The 16342-nt window shown below is 40.3% G+C and overlaps 1 protein-coding gene across 1 annotated transcript; it reads right to left on the bottom strand.

Moving 5' to 3' along the window:
* Positions 1 to 10078: 10078 nt before the first annotated feature.
* Positions 10079 to 11977, bottom strand: LOC124134900 (ADP-ribosylation factor 1-like). Its single transcript, XM_046499998.2, has one exon. It carries the CDS (start codon positions 11889 to 11891, stop codon positions 11346 to 11348), a length of 546 nt encoding a protein of 181 aa, XP_046355954.1. The 5' UTR covers positions 11892 to 11977; the 3' UTR covers positions 10079 to 11345.
* Positions 11978 to 16342: the final 4365 nt, after the last annotated feature.

Below are 16342 nucleotides of genomic sequence, written 5' to 3' on the forward strand. Positions count from 1 at the left end.
GATGAGTACAGACTGCTAAAGTTGAGTAGGTGTATGAGAGTGTAATGACGGTGAATGTTTTATGGTGAGGTGAGGTGAAATTGGGTTTAACGTCGCGTCCAAGATTATTGCGCTTACATAGCGACGTGCATGCACGTGTATGTATGTGTGTGTGTGGCTGCTTGTACTAGTCCGGACTGATGCCGATTTATAGTGCTAGCACACTGAGATATCATGTCGCAGTTTAACATGGATACCCCACTCAGACACAGTATACTGACTCTGAGCCGACCAGTCCTTGTTTTAGCCCCTTAATGCCGAGCGCCAGACAGGGTAACAACAAGTACCATCTTTTAACGTCTTTTGGTATGACGCGGCCGGGGATCGAACTCCGGACCTTCCGCTCTCCGGGCGGACGCTCTACCAATAGACCACGGTAGCGGTCCTTGAATGTTTCATGAAATATGCCGGTATGCACTGTAGTCTGTGATTGAGACTAGTGAGGAGCTTACATGACAGGTTAATTAGCGACTACTTCTTATCAATTAGGAAGTCACGTGACAGTTCCAGTTTGTTAACGAAACGCTAATAACATATACCTTGAGAAAACCATAACCATTTAAAAATACGATACTTTGAGCAGGTGCTTAAAGTCCGTGTACCACAGACTGGGTTGCATTGATCGTTTTTGCATGAAATCGCACATCGTATTGAAATGACAACACTGTGTTGAGGTCTGGGGTGTAGGATCTGACTGGCTGCCTGTATGTCTACCTCAGATCGGAATTGAAAGGTGTGTTGCTTTGTTCCTAATATGCCGACGGACGTGTGACAGTGTCGTACGTGACTGTTTCAAGGAATAGTGTAGTGTCAGGATGATGTTATTACGTAGAGTTCGAGATTTCGCGATATTATCACGCAGTGCGTTGTTTGACGATGGTATTGATACGAAGTGCGTGGTTTTACGGAAATGCGTGGTTTCACGGGGGTTCGGCTCAAAGTCAGTATACTGTGTGTGAGTGGGGTATATTCATGTTAAACTGGGGCGTGGTATCCCAGTGGGCTAGCACTTTAAAATCGGCATTAGACTCCCTTGTAACAGCAGGCATTAAAAACCAATAATTACATGAGAGTTTGTTAAACAACTTTTTTCTAAACTTCATGCCATGTCTGAAATTATGGTGACGAGTTGGTATGGACAAATAAATAACTCTTGCCATTTAAGACGAATTGTTGCCTTCGCAGCAAACAGGCTATAAGTGAAACGGGTTTACGGCAACACCACCACGTAAGTGCCAAATTCAATTAAGAACGGTTAAATCTATAGGTAGGGGCACAGTTGGCATCTAAGGCGCCGCAATTCGATGTGCAGTGCTGCGTCCCTTGGGCACGCCAGAAACCAATGATTGAATCCCGGTTCGCCCCGATTATGTTTATAGGTTTATCAGCAGCATACCCGAGCTCGTGGGTTTCACCGAAGTGATAAACGTCTGAGACCTGTATCACTTCGGGCTTTCCTCCCACATGAAGCTTACATGCCGTGAGATAACTGGAATACTGTTAAAAGCGGCGTTAAACCAAACTCACTCACTCACTCTCTAACAAGAAGACCCTTGTGTACGACAGATTAGCACGGCGGGGAAGTCCAGCCTAGTTATAGTTAACTCTTGTTTGGATAGGGTGGGACTTGACCCAGTCGTCTTAGGCGCCGCAAGTAGTTATGCAGAGTCATGTCCCATAGTCGTGCCTGAAACCTACGATCGTGGGTTCGAGTCCCGGTTCGCCCTAATTAAGATTTGTGTTTGGTTTCCTCAAAAGTGGTAAATTTTAAACCTTCATCACTTCACATCAAGCTGACAGGCCGTGATATAACTGGAATCCCGCTAGCTCACTCCATCTCCCTACAAAGGAGAATGAAAAGTCGCTGTGGGAAAGACCTCTGAAGTGCCTGTCCTCTGATTACGCCAGATAGATGAAATATTTTACGTCCGCCTCTCCACACTGTGCTTCGTGGACGTTATCTCATCAATACTGCTGCCGAAAAGAAACTCTTTTCACAGGCGAAGGTTCAGATAAAAGAACACATATTTCCCCCATTCACCATTATAAGTAAGCAAGCATTCTCGTTTGTGAACGTTTATCAGCTGTAACAAGTCCAAACCCTACAGAAAACATGCATGGTCGTATTATAGTAAAGCAAGAGTTGTCTCCCATGCACCCCTAATTTCCAAGCTCCTTCCCAGCGCGTGACACCTTCGTTACACTCTCGGTTGTATAGAGAGCTCGGCGCCCGTGCTATCGCTGTGAGGTGCTTGACTAATTACGTTGCTACACAACTTGAATCTTTTGTGAGCACATATAGCTCATATAGTGGATATAGCGTCTGTCCGGAGAGGTCAGTGGTTCGATCCCTGGCCGCGTCACACCAAAAGACGTTTAAAGATGGCGCTGATTAGTTGTTACCTTGCCTGGCGCTCGGCATTAAGGTGCCAAAAAGAAGGACTGGTCGGCTCGGAGTCAGCATACTGTGTCTGAGTGGGGTATCCATGATAAACTGTGGTACGGTGTCACTCTGGGCTAGTATTATAGTCCGAACTAGTACAAGCAGCCACACACACTTGAACACACGTGCTTACACATCGATACATATGTGTAATAAGCTGGAAAGCGATGTTAAACCCCATGTCACCGAAGTGGTAAACGTCTGAGACATGCACCACTTCGGGCTTTCCTCCCACATTAAGCTGACACGCGGTGATATAACTGGAATACTGTTACAAGCGACGTCAAACCCAACTCACTCACTCACCTTTTTGCCTCTATGGTTACTGTGAACGTACAGCGCACTTCTTGAGACATGATGAGGTTAGGGGTTACTAAAAGCTCCTCTGGAGTGTGCTGGTTCCCGTCTAGACAATGTAATCAGGGTCACTCACAAAACCTGAGACATTGCCTCTGTGTAATTAGAGTTATCAATTACTGTTAGATTACGGTCATACAGCTGGAATATTGCTGAGTGTGGCGTTCAACAATTAACAACAAACAAACACCAACCCATACCTAGTCGCCATCATACAGCTGGAATATTGCTGAGTGTGGCGTTCAACAATAAACAACAAACAAACACCAACCCATACCTAGTCGCCATCATACAGCTGGAATACTGCTGAGTGTGGCGTTCAACAATTAACAACAAACACCAACCCATACCTAGTCGCCATCATACAGCTGGAATACTGCTGAGTGTGGCGTTCAACAATTAACAACAAACAAACACTAACCCATACCTAGTCGCCATCATACAGCTGGAATACTGCTGAGTGTGGCGTTCAACAATTAACAACAAACAAACACCAACCCATACCTAGTCGCCATCATACAGCTGGAATACTGCTGAGTGTGGCGTTCAACAATTAACAACAAACAAACACCACCCCATACCTAGTCACCATCATACAGCTGGAATACTGCTGAGTGTGGCGTTCAACAATTAACAACAAACAAACACCAACCCATACCTAGTCGCCATCATACAGCTGGAATATTGCTGAGTGCTGCCTAACAACACTTTAAACAAACAAAATGGTCACCAGCAAAAAGGCCCTAAGGAGGTGGTCGGCTGTGGAATCCACACTGGATAAAATTGATAGGTAAAGAGCCATTAAATTGTTGTACCAGTAGTCAATTTGATTAAAATATACAGAAATAATGGCCTTTTGGAATCCAGCCCATTATTATTTATGTACATACACCAAACAGACTAATACAGAAGTCACTTCAGCTGTCACATGTTATTTTGTCTCAAAAACATCATCAAATTTCTTTACCCGAAATATTGTGTTGTATTTACCATTTTTAATTGTTAATTATCAACTACTTAGCCACATTTCCCTAATGTCTACTATTAATTATAAATCAACATGCAGTTGAGCCATGGAAACATTTTTTCAGAAAATTAAAAGAATGTACAAACGGTTTTCTGAAGTGAGTGGGTGAGTTGGGTTTAATGTAGCGATGAAGTCAGGCAGGTCTGAGACATTAACAATTTTCTGGAAAATGTATATACTTTTACAGCAAATGTACATATTTATGAATCTGATTTTTTTGTAAAAACACTTTCTGAAGGATAGGTTTATTGTATAGATATATGTACCACGGGTATATTGAAGTACCTTCTCAGACAACCATATGAACAGCAAAAAGACCCAGAAATCCTGTTTAATGGTTGACCATGTGCTTGAAAACTGCATTAATATTTTGCATGATGTATACATGTTTGTAGCTACATTAGTTTGTCTGGCTAGTGATTTGTTTGGTTGTTTGTTTAATGCCACACTCATCAGTATTCCAGCCATATGACAGAGGCCTGAAATAATAAAATCTTGACCAGACAATCCAGTGATTGATATTGTCAGCAGAAATCTACCGTGTCCGGTACGAGGACATGATGATTTTTGGTTTGTTGTTTTACGCCACACTCAGCAATATTCCAGCTATATGAAGGCGGTCTGTAAAATAATCGAGTCTGGACCAGACAACCCAGTGATTGATATCATGAGCATCAATCCACATAATTGGGATCGATGACCTGCATCAACCAAGTCAGCGAGCCTGACCATCCGATCCCGTTAGTCGCATTTTATGGCAAGCTTGGGTTGCTGAAGACCTATTCTACCCCGGATCTTCACGGGTCAGGACATGATGAACCAAGTCACCTGATCTAGTTAGCTACCTCTTACAACCAGCATAGGTTGCTGGAACCTATTCTAACCCGGACACCCCATGGGGAAAATTAAATTGCGAGTTCATCAAGCTATTGATAATGCAGCTACATGCTGATAATAATGACAAAGATGGCAGTCTCCTCAAGCAGCCTCTCTGTCACATGTCAACACAACTACAGTGATCGCTCGCTATTGCGCTCTTCGATAAAGCGCTACTTCGGTTACTACGCGCGGTAACGCATGGCTCCCAAAATTTATGTACACTTTTATTACTGATAGTTTTACACAGACATAATTGTACATGTATTCATGCCCGGGAATAACAGAAAACAATTAAAACACTGTCACACATCTTTTTGTTGTTAATCAATCAGAATGTTTGAATAGAATTCCATCATCATGACAGTTGGCATATTCTAGAATACCTAATTGTACATAATTGAGTTGTGGCATGTTGTATATTCAGTCATCCACTGATAGACAGACTGCTGGTGTGTTGCTGTAGTCAAAGCTGTATATTCACTGATAATTAGACATGTAAAGAGTAAGGAAAGCTGAGGATATCTTTTTTCCCAGTGACTACTAGATCATTTCTGTTTGGAGTCTCTCAACTCATTGCACACACAAATAGGGTCAGCACACACACACAGATAATCAGTATGCACACATGGACAGGGTCAGCACACACACACAGATAGTCAGTATGCACACACATATAGGGTCAACACACACAGATAGGGTCAACACACACAGATAGTCAGTATGCACACACAGATATGGTCAGCATACACAGATAGTCAGCATACACACATACCGGTAGATAGTCAGCATGCACACACAGATAGGGTCAGCATGCACACAGATAGTATGCACACCCAGATAGGGTCAGTATACACACATAAATAGTATGCACACACAGATAGGGTCAGTATACACACATCGATAGTATGCACACACAGATAGGGTCAGTATACACACACAGATAGTATGCACACACAGATAGGGTCAGTATACACACATAGATAGTATGCACACACAGATAGGGTCAGTATACACACACAGATAGTATGCACACACAGATAGGGTCAGTATACACACACAGATAGTATGCACACACAGATAGGGTCAGTATACACACATAGTATGCACACACAGATAGGGTCAGTATAAACACACAGATAGTATGCACACACAGATAGGGTCAGTATACACACACAGATAGTATGCACACACAGATAGGGTCAGTATACACACACAGATAATATGCGCACACAGATAGGGTCAGTATACACACACAGATAGTATGCACACACAGATAGGGTCAGTATACACACACAGATAGGGTCAGTATACACACACAGATAGTATGCACACACAGATAGGGTCAGTATACACACACAGATAGTATGCACACACAGATAGGGTCAGTATACACACACAGATAGTATGCACACACAGAAAGGGTCAGTATACACACACAGATAGTATGCACACACAGATAGGGTCAGTATACACACATAGATAGTATGCACACACAGATAGGGTCAGTATACACACACAGATAGTATGCACACACAGATAGGGTCAGTATACACACACAGATAGTATGCACACACAGATAGGGTCAGTATACACACACAGATAGTATGCACACACAGATAGGGTCAGTATACACACACAGATAGTATGCACACACAGATAGGGTCAGTATATATACACAAATAGCATCAGGATGAATGGTTTATCTGGCTCAGACAATTATTTTCCGGCTTCTCTGATGTAGCTGGAATATTGATCGAGGTGTCAAAACAGGTGTCACACTGACAGTTAGCTGTGTACCAATATATATATTATGCAGTTGGCTCCTGGAAACCACAAAGGCAGGTCAACAATTTGCATTTTCAGTTTATATTCATTTCCAATATACATGCATCAATGGTTCGTCGCATATCAAATAGTTACGGTTAGTCAGTTACCATGGTTACCCTATTCACCTTACACTTTACAGAATATTTGGTTCTGCAACTGACTATATATTCACATAAATACAATGAAACTGCCAGTTCTGCCCTTTGGAATCATTTTAATCCTTTCAAATGTGACAAATGAAACAGTGTTCAGTGTCTTATATTATCAAAATAGATCGGTACCCTGAATGAGGCCTCACCACATTGATACTAGACTAACATTTAGTCTCTGAAATCTTATATTACACAATATCCTTCTTGACACTAAAAATAAAAAAAATTCCTATGCTGATTTTGTGGAATAGAGCTAGCTTGAGCTGGCTAGACTTGCTTTTGTATGCATTTCTAGATTATTATTTTTTCATAAAATAAATATATTCCACGGTCATGGTGCAGGACTACATTGATACCTACAACCCATTCTACTTAAAGAAACTGGATTTCTGATTGGGTGGAATCAGGCCATCGTGACATTGCCATGCCTGGCAATACAGAAGGCCAGTGTAAGTGTTTCTTGGCCTTGTCCATCTCAACAGTTTAGGCCTGCTTGAACATGTATCACCTTTTCCTCCTCCATAACAGGGCATAGGATGGTGAAACGTTGCCTGGACCATCCCGCCAACAGCCTCTCCTTCTGTCACTCAAAATGTTGGGGGTTCCAAGTCAAGTTCGGTTTCCATGGCAAACATATACAAAACCTACTTTTTGCCATTACTACACAATGTTTGTAGACAAATTCAATAAATATGGCTGCAGGTGTCAACTGATTAAACTGAATTAAATATAAACAACAAACATGAACCAAAGTTGCTGAAGAACTGATATCCAAATACTTTCTGCATAAAAGTAGGATACAAAACTATCTTCAGAGAAGTTTTAAGAACCAAATAAATAGAGTAGTCTATATAACTAACTTTATAACACAGAGCTAGAGATAAGCTGCGTAAAATAGCCCCCAAAACTATTCAAAACCCAAATACATGTACTTTCAATTAACTTGCACACAGAAACGCATGCATTAAATGAAAAACTCAATTGTTTGAAAACAGCTCGCGTAAACACCCAATGAAGCTTTTTCAGCATGCATACAACAAAGCTTATTTCCGAAAAACAATTACGAGCTAATTTACTTTCCGAGTCAAGCCTGTGTTTAGAACTGTTATATACACCTAAAACATGATTTCATTTTTTTTTTGAAATCTCAAAATGCTTACCCGGTACTCATTTTGGGAAAAACATAACAGAGTGATGAATAGATGAGTGAAAAAATTTTGGTTATCCAATGAAAAATGTAATGACCCAATTAAAATAGAAACCTTACGAGTAAAAAATTGATTGCTCAAAATGTTATCTGGAGCTCTAATAACATAAAAAATAAAACAAATGACATGTTGACCACTAGTAGCTACACATACCATACCGCAATAAGAATCTCACAACTGTAAGAATCCCCAACCAACTTTTAGACCAATCTGAAAGTAATCTTTATCGCTGCCCCATACTGAGCCCAAATATTACCTTCTTGACTTTCGTGTGTACAGCAAAGACCTTTTTAAAGAAAATAGCAGTGTAAAAGGGGTGTCCTAAATGTTTCAATGTGGTTGATAGGAAACATGTGAGCACACAAAAGATGCCATAGCTGGAGTCATTCCTGCAAAACTTCAGCTTCATCATGTTCATAGGCCTTCTAGTATCAGAGATATTCCAAAATGTTAACGTCAGGTGGACCGCCAGACCAGTCATGTTTTAGCTCATCGGACTTTGTCAGGTGAGCCATCAAAAGGAATTTCATACCTTTATGAAAATGTATCTACAAGAGAAAGGAGTGGTGTATGTTGCTTTGAACAGTTTGGTTGTTGCTTAACGCAGCACTCGGCAATATTCCAGCTATATGACGGCGGTCTGTAAATAATCGAGTCTGAACCAGACAATCCAGTGATTGACATCATGAGCATTGATCCACGCATTTGGGAAACGATGAAATGCATCAACCCAGTCAGCACGCCGTTAGTCACCTCTTACGACGAGCAGTTGCCTTTTATGGCAAGCATGGGTTGCTGCAGACCTATTCTACCCTGGATCTTTACTGGTCATACCTTTATGAAAAATTATGTACAAGAGAAAGGAGTGAGTAGTGTTTAATGTTGCTTTGAACAGTATTTAAGTCATCATGGTCATAGCACCTCATCAGCTTGATCGTGTTCATGTGCAAGGAGTGAGTTGGGTTTAACCCCACTTTGAACATTATTCAAGTTTTATCATGGCGTTTCAGCGTAATACAAATGGAAAGCCTGAAGTGATGCAGGTCTCGGATGTTTACCACTTTTGTTATGGTGTTGACAGGCCTACAGCCACAATTGAGGTGAACTGGAATTCGAACCCTCGATCATGAATATAGTGCTGACAAAATCCAGTCCTCTAAATAGTGACCATTTTGGTGGCCAAATGTGACTTAAATCAATGATGAGCAACCTAAATTTATCTATTTTTTGCCACTTGGCTGCATAAAGGTCAACGTAGCTGGTGACAATATCTGTTTAGATATTTGTTGGCTCCTAAAATATTCATGTCAGGAGCTGCTTGGCTCCATAACAAAAAAAAACAACCTAAAGGGCTGAATCCAAGAATCATGATATAGGTGAATCTGAGTGAGTGAGTGATTGAGTTGGGTTTTAATGTTGCTTATTCCAGTTATATCATGGCGTGTCAGCTTAATGTGGGAGGAAAGCCCGAAGTGATGCAGGTCTCAGACTTTTACAACTTCGGTGAAACCCACGAGCACGGGTATGGTGCTGACAAACGTAGAAACATAATTGGGGCTAACCGGGATTCGAACCCACAATCATAGGTTTCTGGCGTGTCCATGGGACCGCAACTCTGCACACCGAATCGCGGCGCTTTAGACGTCTGGGCCACCTGTGCCCCCTAGGTGAATCTGAGATTCAAACCCACAATAATCAGATTCTGATCTGCACAGTTAATTGCAGAGCCACAATGTCAATGACTGGAACACTGATGACATAAGAAAAAGGCAGGGATTTATCTAGGATTCCAAACTAAGTGACCCCGACAGGCAAATTGGGATATAACCAGGTATTTTGTCCATAACCGAGTTTTCTTTTTAAGTCATTATCTTTCTTAATTTAAGAGGTATTTTAACACTGCATTCAATAAAATCATGTAAAATTAAGCCTCTTCCTCATTTTTGGTTCTGTAATCATTGGAATACGAGTCACCTGAACATTAGTTATGACAATACTTACATGAAAATGACCTTTTTAATTCTCATTTGACAATTGCTGCTGAGTTGCGGCTGCATACGGGCCTCTGGGCAGGTCTAGATAAATCCCTGAAAAGGTTATTTTTCTAACAAAAAAGTAACATTGTCACAAAAAGACAACACAGTACTGATTGTAATACTACGTACCATTTATTCCATGATTTCAGTCCTTCAAGTTCAAATATACACAATACGTTTGGATTTTCTAATTGAAACATCAGTTGGCTTTCATGATGCTTGGACTAGTTTCATAAACATTCATAAAAATCTGATTTCTAAAATAGTGATTTTTTTGGGGGGTATCATCAATGACATCAATGTGACTACCTGTAATTCTCTTATGCTACAAATGAATAAAAGAAATATATACATCTGCAAAGAGTTGTCCTTATTTCTCTGTTGTTTCGAGTCTGATACATATATACATATTGTGAGACACAGGCTTAATGAGATTCACTGCATACACCATGGAAATGGGCGATCTTTGGAAGCATGAGCATGTCCTGGGACTTGTTGCCAGTCACACAAACGGTAGACAATGACTTCTTGATTTTTCAGGGTCTTGATTATATTAACTACTATTTTGCAGAGTACACACACTTACACAAGTTCCATACATTGTGCCTATTTAGTCAAACATGTTTCTCTAGTTGGCAAAGTAAGTGGAATGATAGGCAGAATCAGTTGAATAGATTGTATCATAATCTGAACTCAGGTATTATGATGAAACTGACAGGTAGCATAAATGCCATCATACCACTATCAAGCATCTTCTTTTTCCAAACAGCTGTACAGGACTGATGATTTTGATTGCGTTGGCAAGCATTCCCTGAATTTAGGCAAGATGAATATCACAGGGCGAGATAACATTTTGACAGGGCATACTTCCTACTACAGGCTTGTAATAGAAATTCACCAATAGAATATGTAATTTGATTTGCAGATTACTTGGTGAAATGAATCAAACATTGACACCTAATCATCTAAGAACACACACGTGACCAATTTTGCAAAGATCGCCCATTACAAATATGATCACACACTACAACAGGTAAAGCGAGGTTGGAGGTGTGAGATGGACATCCGATCTGCTTTCAGAAAAGCTGTTTACTTTTAGCATGTTTAGATTCTAAATGTCCATGCAATAAATAATGATATTGTTTTCAGTTCTCTTGTCGTCTTGAAGTGTTGATCTTGACACCAGAAAAAGCTGATCTCATTGATTTGAGATTCTCAACATTCACATTGGCTTCCCATAGGGCTTCCACACATGTAAAAGACTAGGCCATATAGATCGTTCTTGATGAAAAGTTAAAGAAAGTGTGTGGTCCCCATATCTTCGCACCTGACAACACCATATACACATGTAAAATGAAACAACGTTGAAGCTTTTTCTTATTTCTTATTTTTCAACTTATTTGAAAGCCAATCAAGTCCCTCATATAATCCATCTCCACTTGTAGCACATGCTGACTGAGTGTACCATTCTCTGCCTTTCAAGGAGGGTAAGGCTAGCTTGTCTCTGATGTCATTCACGGACATTGCATTAGGCAAATCTTGTTTGTTTGCAAACACCAAAATGATAGCTTCCCTTAATTCATCTTCATTTACCATTCGGGTCAACTCCTCCTTCGCTTCGCCGATTCTCTCCCGATCGTTGCTGTCAACAACGAATATCAAACCTTGTGTATTCTGGAAATAATGCCTCCAAAGGGGTCTGATCTTGTCCTGACCGCCAACATCCCACACTGTGAAGCTGATATTCTTGTATTCAACTGTTTCCACGTTGAAGCCAATGGTTGGAATTGTAGTGACGATCTCACCGAGTTTCAGTTTATAAAGAATTGTTGTCTTTCCAGCTGCATCAAGACCGACCATCAATATTCGCATCTCTCTCTTTCCAAACAAGCCAGTGAACAATTTAAGGAAAGTATTTCCCATTTTGGAAACGTGGAATATGCTGGATGTAAATATATCTGCACAAAATGGCGAATTGGGAAGGCTATCCAATGACGTCACTGATACTATTCAACATGCAACTATTGTTATATGCCGTGCGCTACTTCATATAATGAAGTAAAATACAAATAGAGTCTAGTCTGTCAATAAACTTTTTCTGGTGCAACAAAGTAATATAAAATCGAATACTCATAACACCAACAACAGGAGAAGATAATTTAGAGTGAAGAGGCATATATATTATTCTTAAGTGCGTGAACTATTGGATTTTGCGATTGGATTACGCAGTTAAATTTGTTCACTACTTAATGGACAATGTTGTCGATGCGATCAACCAATCTTATAAACTTGATACGAATGTCTACTTGCTTAAAAACTATTGACAGCGTTCCCAATTTTTATTTAATACATGATACAGAAACACACGCACCAAATAATCTTTCTTTCTTTATTTATTTATCGGCGGTTACTGCACGTAGTTATACCAGTTAAGAGGGCAACGTGAGGTTCAATGTGCAGAGTTGCGTCCCTTAGGCGTTCCAGAATCTTATAGTCGGTGGTTCGGATCCACAATTAGCACCTTTCCCTTGCTCTTCAACCTCATGAAATCCCCCCCTTTCATATTAATTCTTATCAACAACATTAGGCTGTCCATGGAAAGTTATGTGAAACGAACGACAGAAAACAATTCGGAGATACACACTCTGTGTTGTCAGTGTCGAGCTGGACTACATGTAGATATGACCGCGCTAGATGGAATTTGGAACTGAACCGAAATGGGTACGACAATGACTGAAAAAGAATTAGTACTTATCTGTAAATATTAACTTCTGGGGTGATGCACCCGTCAAATCGTCTGTTCAATCAGAGGGCGTTTATTCTGATTTCATAACTTCCGATTGACCAGTCAGAATCGAGTAATTTCAAAATTTGTGGAAGAATTCCTCTTGCACAACTTCCAATGAATATATCTATTGAGAACGGGCAACGTGCAGGCTCCCGCAGCGATATCACTACTCACTGAGGTTCGAGTGAGTGAGTATGGTTTTACGCCGCTTTTAGCAATATTCAAGCAATATCACGGCTGGGGACACCAGAAATGGTATTCACACTTGTACCAATGTGGGAAATTCGAACCCGGGTCTTCGGCGTGACAAGCGAACGCTTTAACCACTAGGCTACCCGACCGCCCCGATTGAGCTCAGAACCATATATAGCACTATAGTCAAGAAAGTTCTTGTCTATTGTAAATCACCTTTCTCATGCGTGAATCACATTTGTTAAACGATGAACATTTATACATACTCTACTGAATAAGCATTACAACAAGGAGGTTGCATTGGTGACAGCCGATACGAAACGTGTATAGCAATGCAACAACGTAGTCGGTGATTTGTGCCCGGGTTAGGATTTGTCTTCAGCAACCCATGCTTGTCGTTAGATGCGACTCAACTGATTGGATGGTCAGGCTTGCTGACTTGGTTGATGCATGTCATAGATAAGCATAGATGAATGCTCATGATGTCAATCACTGGATTGTCTGGTCATAGATAAGCATAGATCAATGCTCATGATGTCAATCACTGGATTGTCTGGTCATAGATAAGCATAGATCAATGCTCATAATGTCAATCACTGGATTGTCTGGTCTGGACTCAGCATAGATCAATGCTCATGATGTCAATCACTGGATTGTCTGGTCTGGACTCTATTGAATACAGCCCGCCGTCATACAGCTGGAATATTGCTGCGTGCGGCCTTCAACGACAAACAGTTAGTGATATCTTGACGAGACCATGAGCAAAATTGTTTTGCTGATTATTTGTTTCCATCAAGAACTATGGTAACTTGTGTTCACAAACAATACCCGTCCTTTTCAATCAGCGCTTGGGTATGACGGTGTACTGTCTGCTGGTATCGACACGGGGTGATTCCAGGGTAGAGAAGGTACCTTCCACCAAATGTGTGCCTTAATGGGGACTATAAAACCTGGATCTCTGTGTGTAAACTTGTCGAATGTATGTTAACGTACGCGGGGATAATTTTGCCAGACTTGATTATATCGCTATGATATACCGTATTCGAGGTAATAAGAGCCCAGGGCTCTCTCAAAATTAGAAATAGGGGGCTCTTATTAGAAAATAATTTTGGTGAAAGAGTTGGAAGATCGTAAATTTCGTGGTTTATGCTGACAGCCTGAAATGATACAAAAGAAAAGTTTGTGGGTATTATACACGACAGATATATTTTTTCCAGAATTTAATTGCCCGTAATTAAGGGTGCACATAACACACGAGTGCGTATTATACACGAATAAATAAGTCTTGTGTATACATTGTATACATCAATCGGAAGGGTGCTAATTAGGATTGTTCATTAGCCAATATATTAGCAAATATAGCCGTGGGTGCTTATTAAAGCGGGGCGCTTTTTACGTCGAATACGGTACATATAGTTGGAATATTGCAGAATGAAGCACAAAACAACACTCATTCACTTTTTCCACACTATTGGGAATTCCCATTTGTTGTACTTGCGGGTTCGTCGCTTTCAAGTGAGGCACGTGGCACTGGGAAATATTCAGGTAGTGCCCTCTACGCATGTGTATGGAGAACGGGTAATTATGATCAGTATTAATTAGTATGAATCATAATATCATCTAGTTTGTTCTATGTTTACTAGCTCTACAATACCTATGATGGCTTCCCCCGTACATGTAAGAATCACCCTTCGGACTATTTTACCGACGCCACATTTCTTTGTGAAAAGCCTTGTGTTAAATTAAAGTAACACATCTGTTCCTTTTCTAAGTCTTCACCGATAATTGCTTTCACAAACTGGGTTGGTCACTGCTACACAAAATACATCTAGGTTAGTTACGATATTTTATGCAGCCTTATCGCCACATAGTTCGCCTCACTAAGTGCCATTTAACGTTCTTCTATGTTCTGAAAACAGTCGTAAGGGAAACAGAATGCAACAAGCTTGAACAGAGTTATTTCCCTTACCCTTACACGCTGTCCACGCCTTCTGTTGCTGATCATCACGATTGCTCAGTTTCGTGTACAGTGAAACGTGATCATGTTGATCGGCTTATTCGGACCACACCTACATAACGGTTTCGGATACAGTTGGAACATAACACTTGCAATGGGACCAAACACGTTTATATGCTCGTGGGAACACAATGAACCATTTGCGAAATATTATTATCCCAATTGAATGTGAATATCGCAATTATGAATTTAAACCAGGAGCATTTTGTCAATGTCGGTTATCAGTTGGTAATGTCAGGATCGTTTCCTTGTGACAGGGACGTTTTTGAACACAACCAGTGTGTTACGCTCATATTTTGTTTTGTTTTTCATGATGAATTGTGAAATATATTGACGAGTTCGTGATTATACATAACATGCATGGTGTCTTTATTTTTTATTACAGTGTTCATGAAAACATAAACGTTTTAAATGCCCAAGTCAAAATTAGACATGAAAAACAAATTTGGAGATCGTCACCATTATGGCGAAGGGACGTTTTACTGCATTGAAGGGGAATATTTTTGACCCAGGAGACAAATAAAATCCCGCGGTGTCTACTCAGCATAAAGGGATGCTTTATGCTGAGTAGACACCGATATGCACAGGGGATACTTTCATAGGGATCAAATTCATATGGCACCGCTATTTTATGTAGAAAACACATTACTTGTAAATTTGCTTAACTTGGTGACAGAAGAATATGTACACATTCATGAGCTCGACACTTCGTCTACTTTTCTATCAGTTGATACGTATAATTTGACTGACATCCTACACAGAGATTTCTGTTTGAGACAGAATTAGTCAGCGTTTCCGAATGTTCACCCTTTTCTCTGAATGGGAGCAAACACTTTTTTGGGATCCACGGCACTTTGAGTTAGAGTGAGTGAGTGAAAACGTCGCATCGGCATTATTTCAGCCATACATCGACGAGAAAAAGTTTTAATATCTACAAGCATCATATTTAAATACATCAACGCTATTTTTTTATAGAGTTTTTTTTTTTGGCTCATATGTTTTTAGAACACCCAGTATGCCCAGTAAACAATTTATATATATATTTATATATACAGTAAACTACGGTTATAACGAACACGCTTATAACGAACTGACGGATATAACGAACTACTTTTTTGGTCCCGATAATTAGCTGTATTATGCTGTATATATGCTTATAACGAACTACGGTTATAACGAACTAAAATTAGTAGTCCCTTTGAGTTCGTTATAACCGTACATTACTGTATCTATATTTATTTTATTTAAAAATCACTTTTCAAGCATTTCTGTTTTCATTCAGGGTTTATTTGGTCCCCAGCGGCTTAAGACGCGACCTAATGGATCGGGAGATCTGGCTCGGTGACTGCGTGCCCTCGCGCCACGACTGTGTGAATC

The sequence above is a fragment of the Haliotis rufescens genome, unplaced genomic scaffold (genome assembly GCF_023055435.1).
Source record: "Haliotis rufescens isolate VD_foot unplaced genomic scaffold, xgHalRufe1.0.p SCAF_16, whole genome shotgun sequence".
NCBI lineage: Eukaryota > Metazoa > Mollusca > Gastropoda > Lepetellida > Haliotidae > Haliotis > Haliotis rufescens.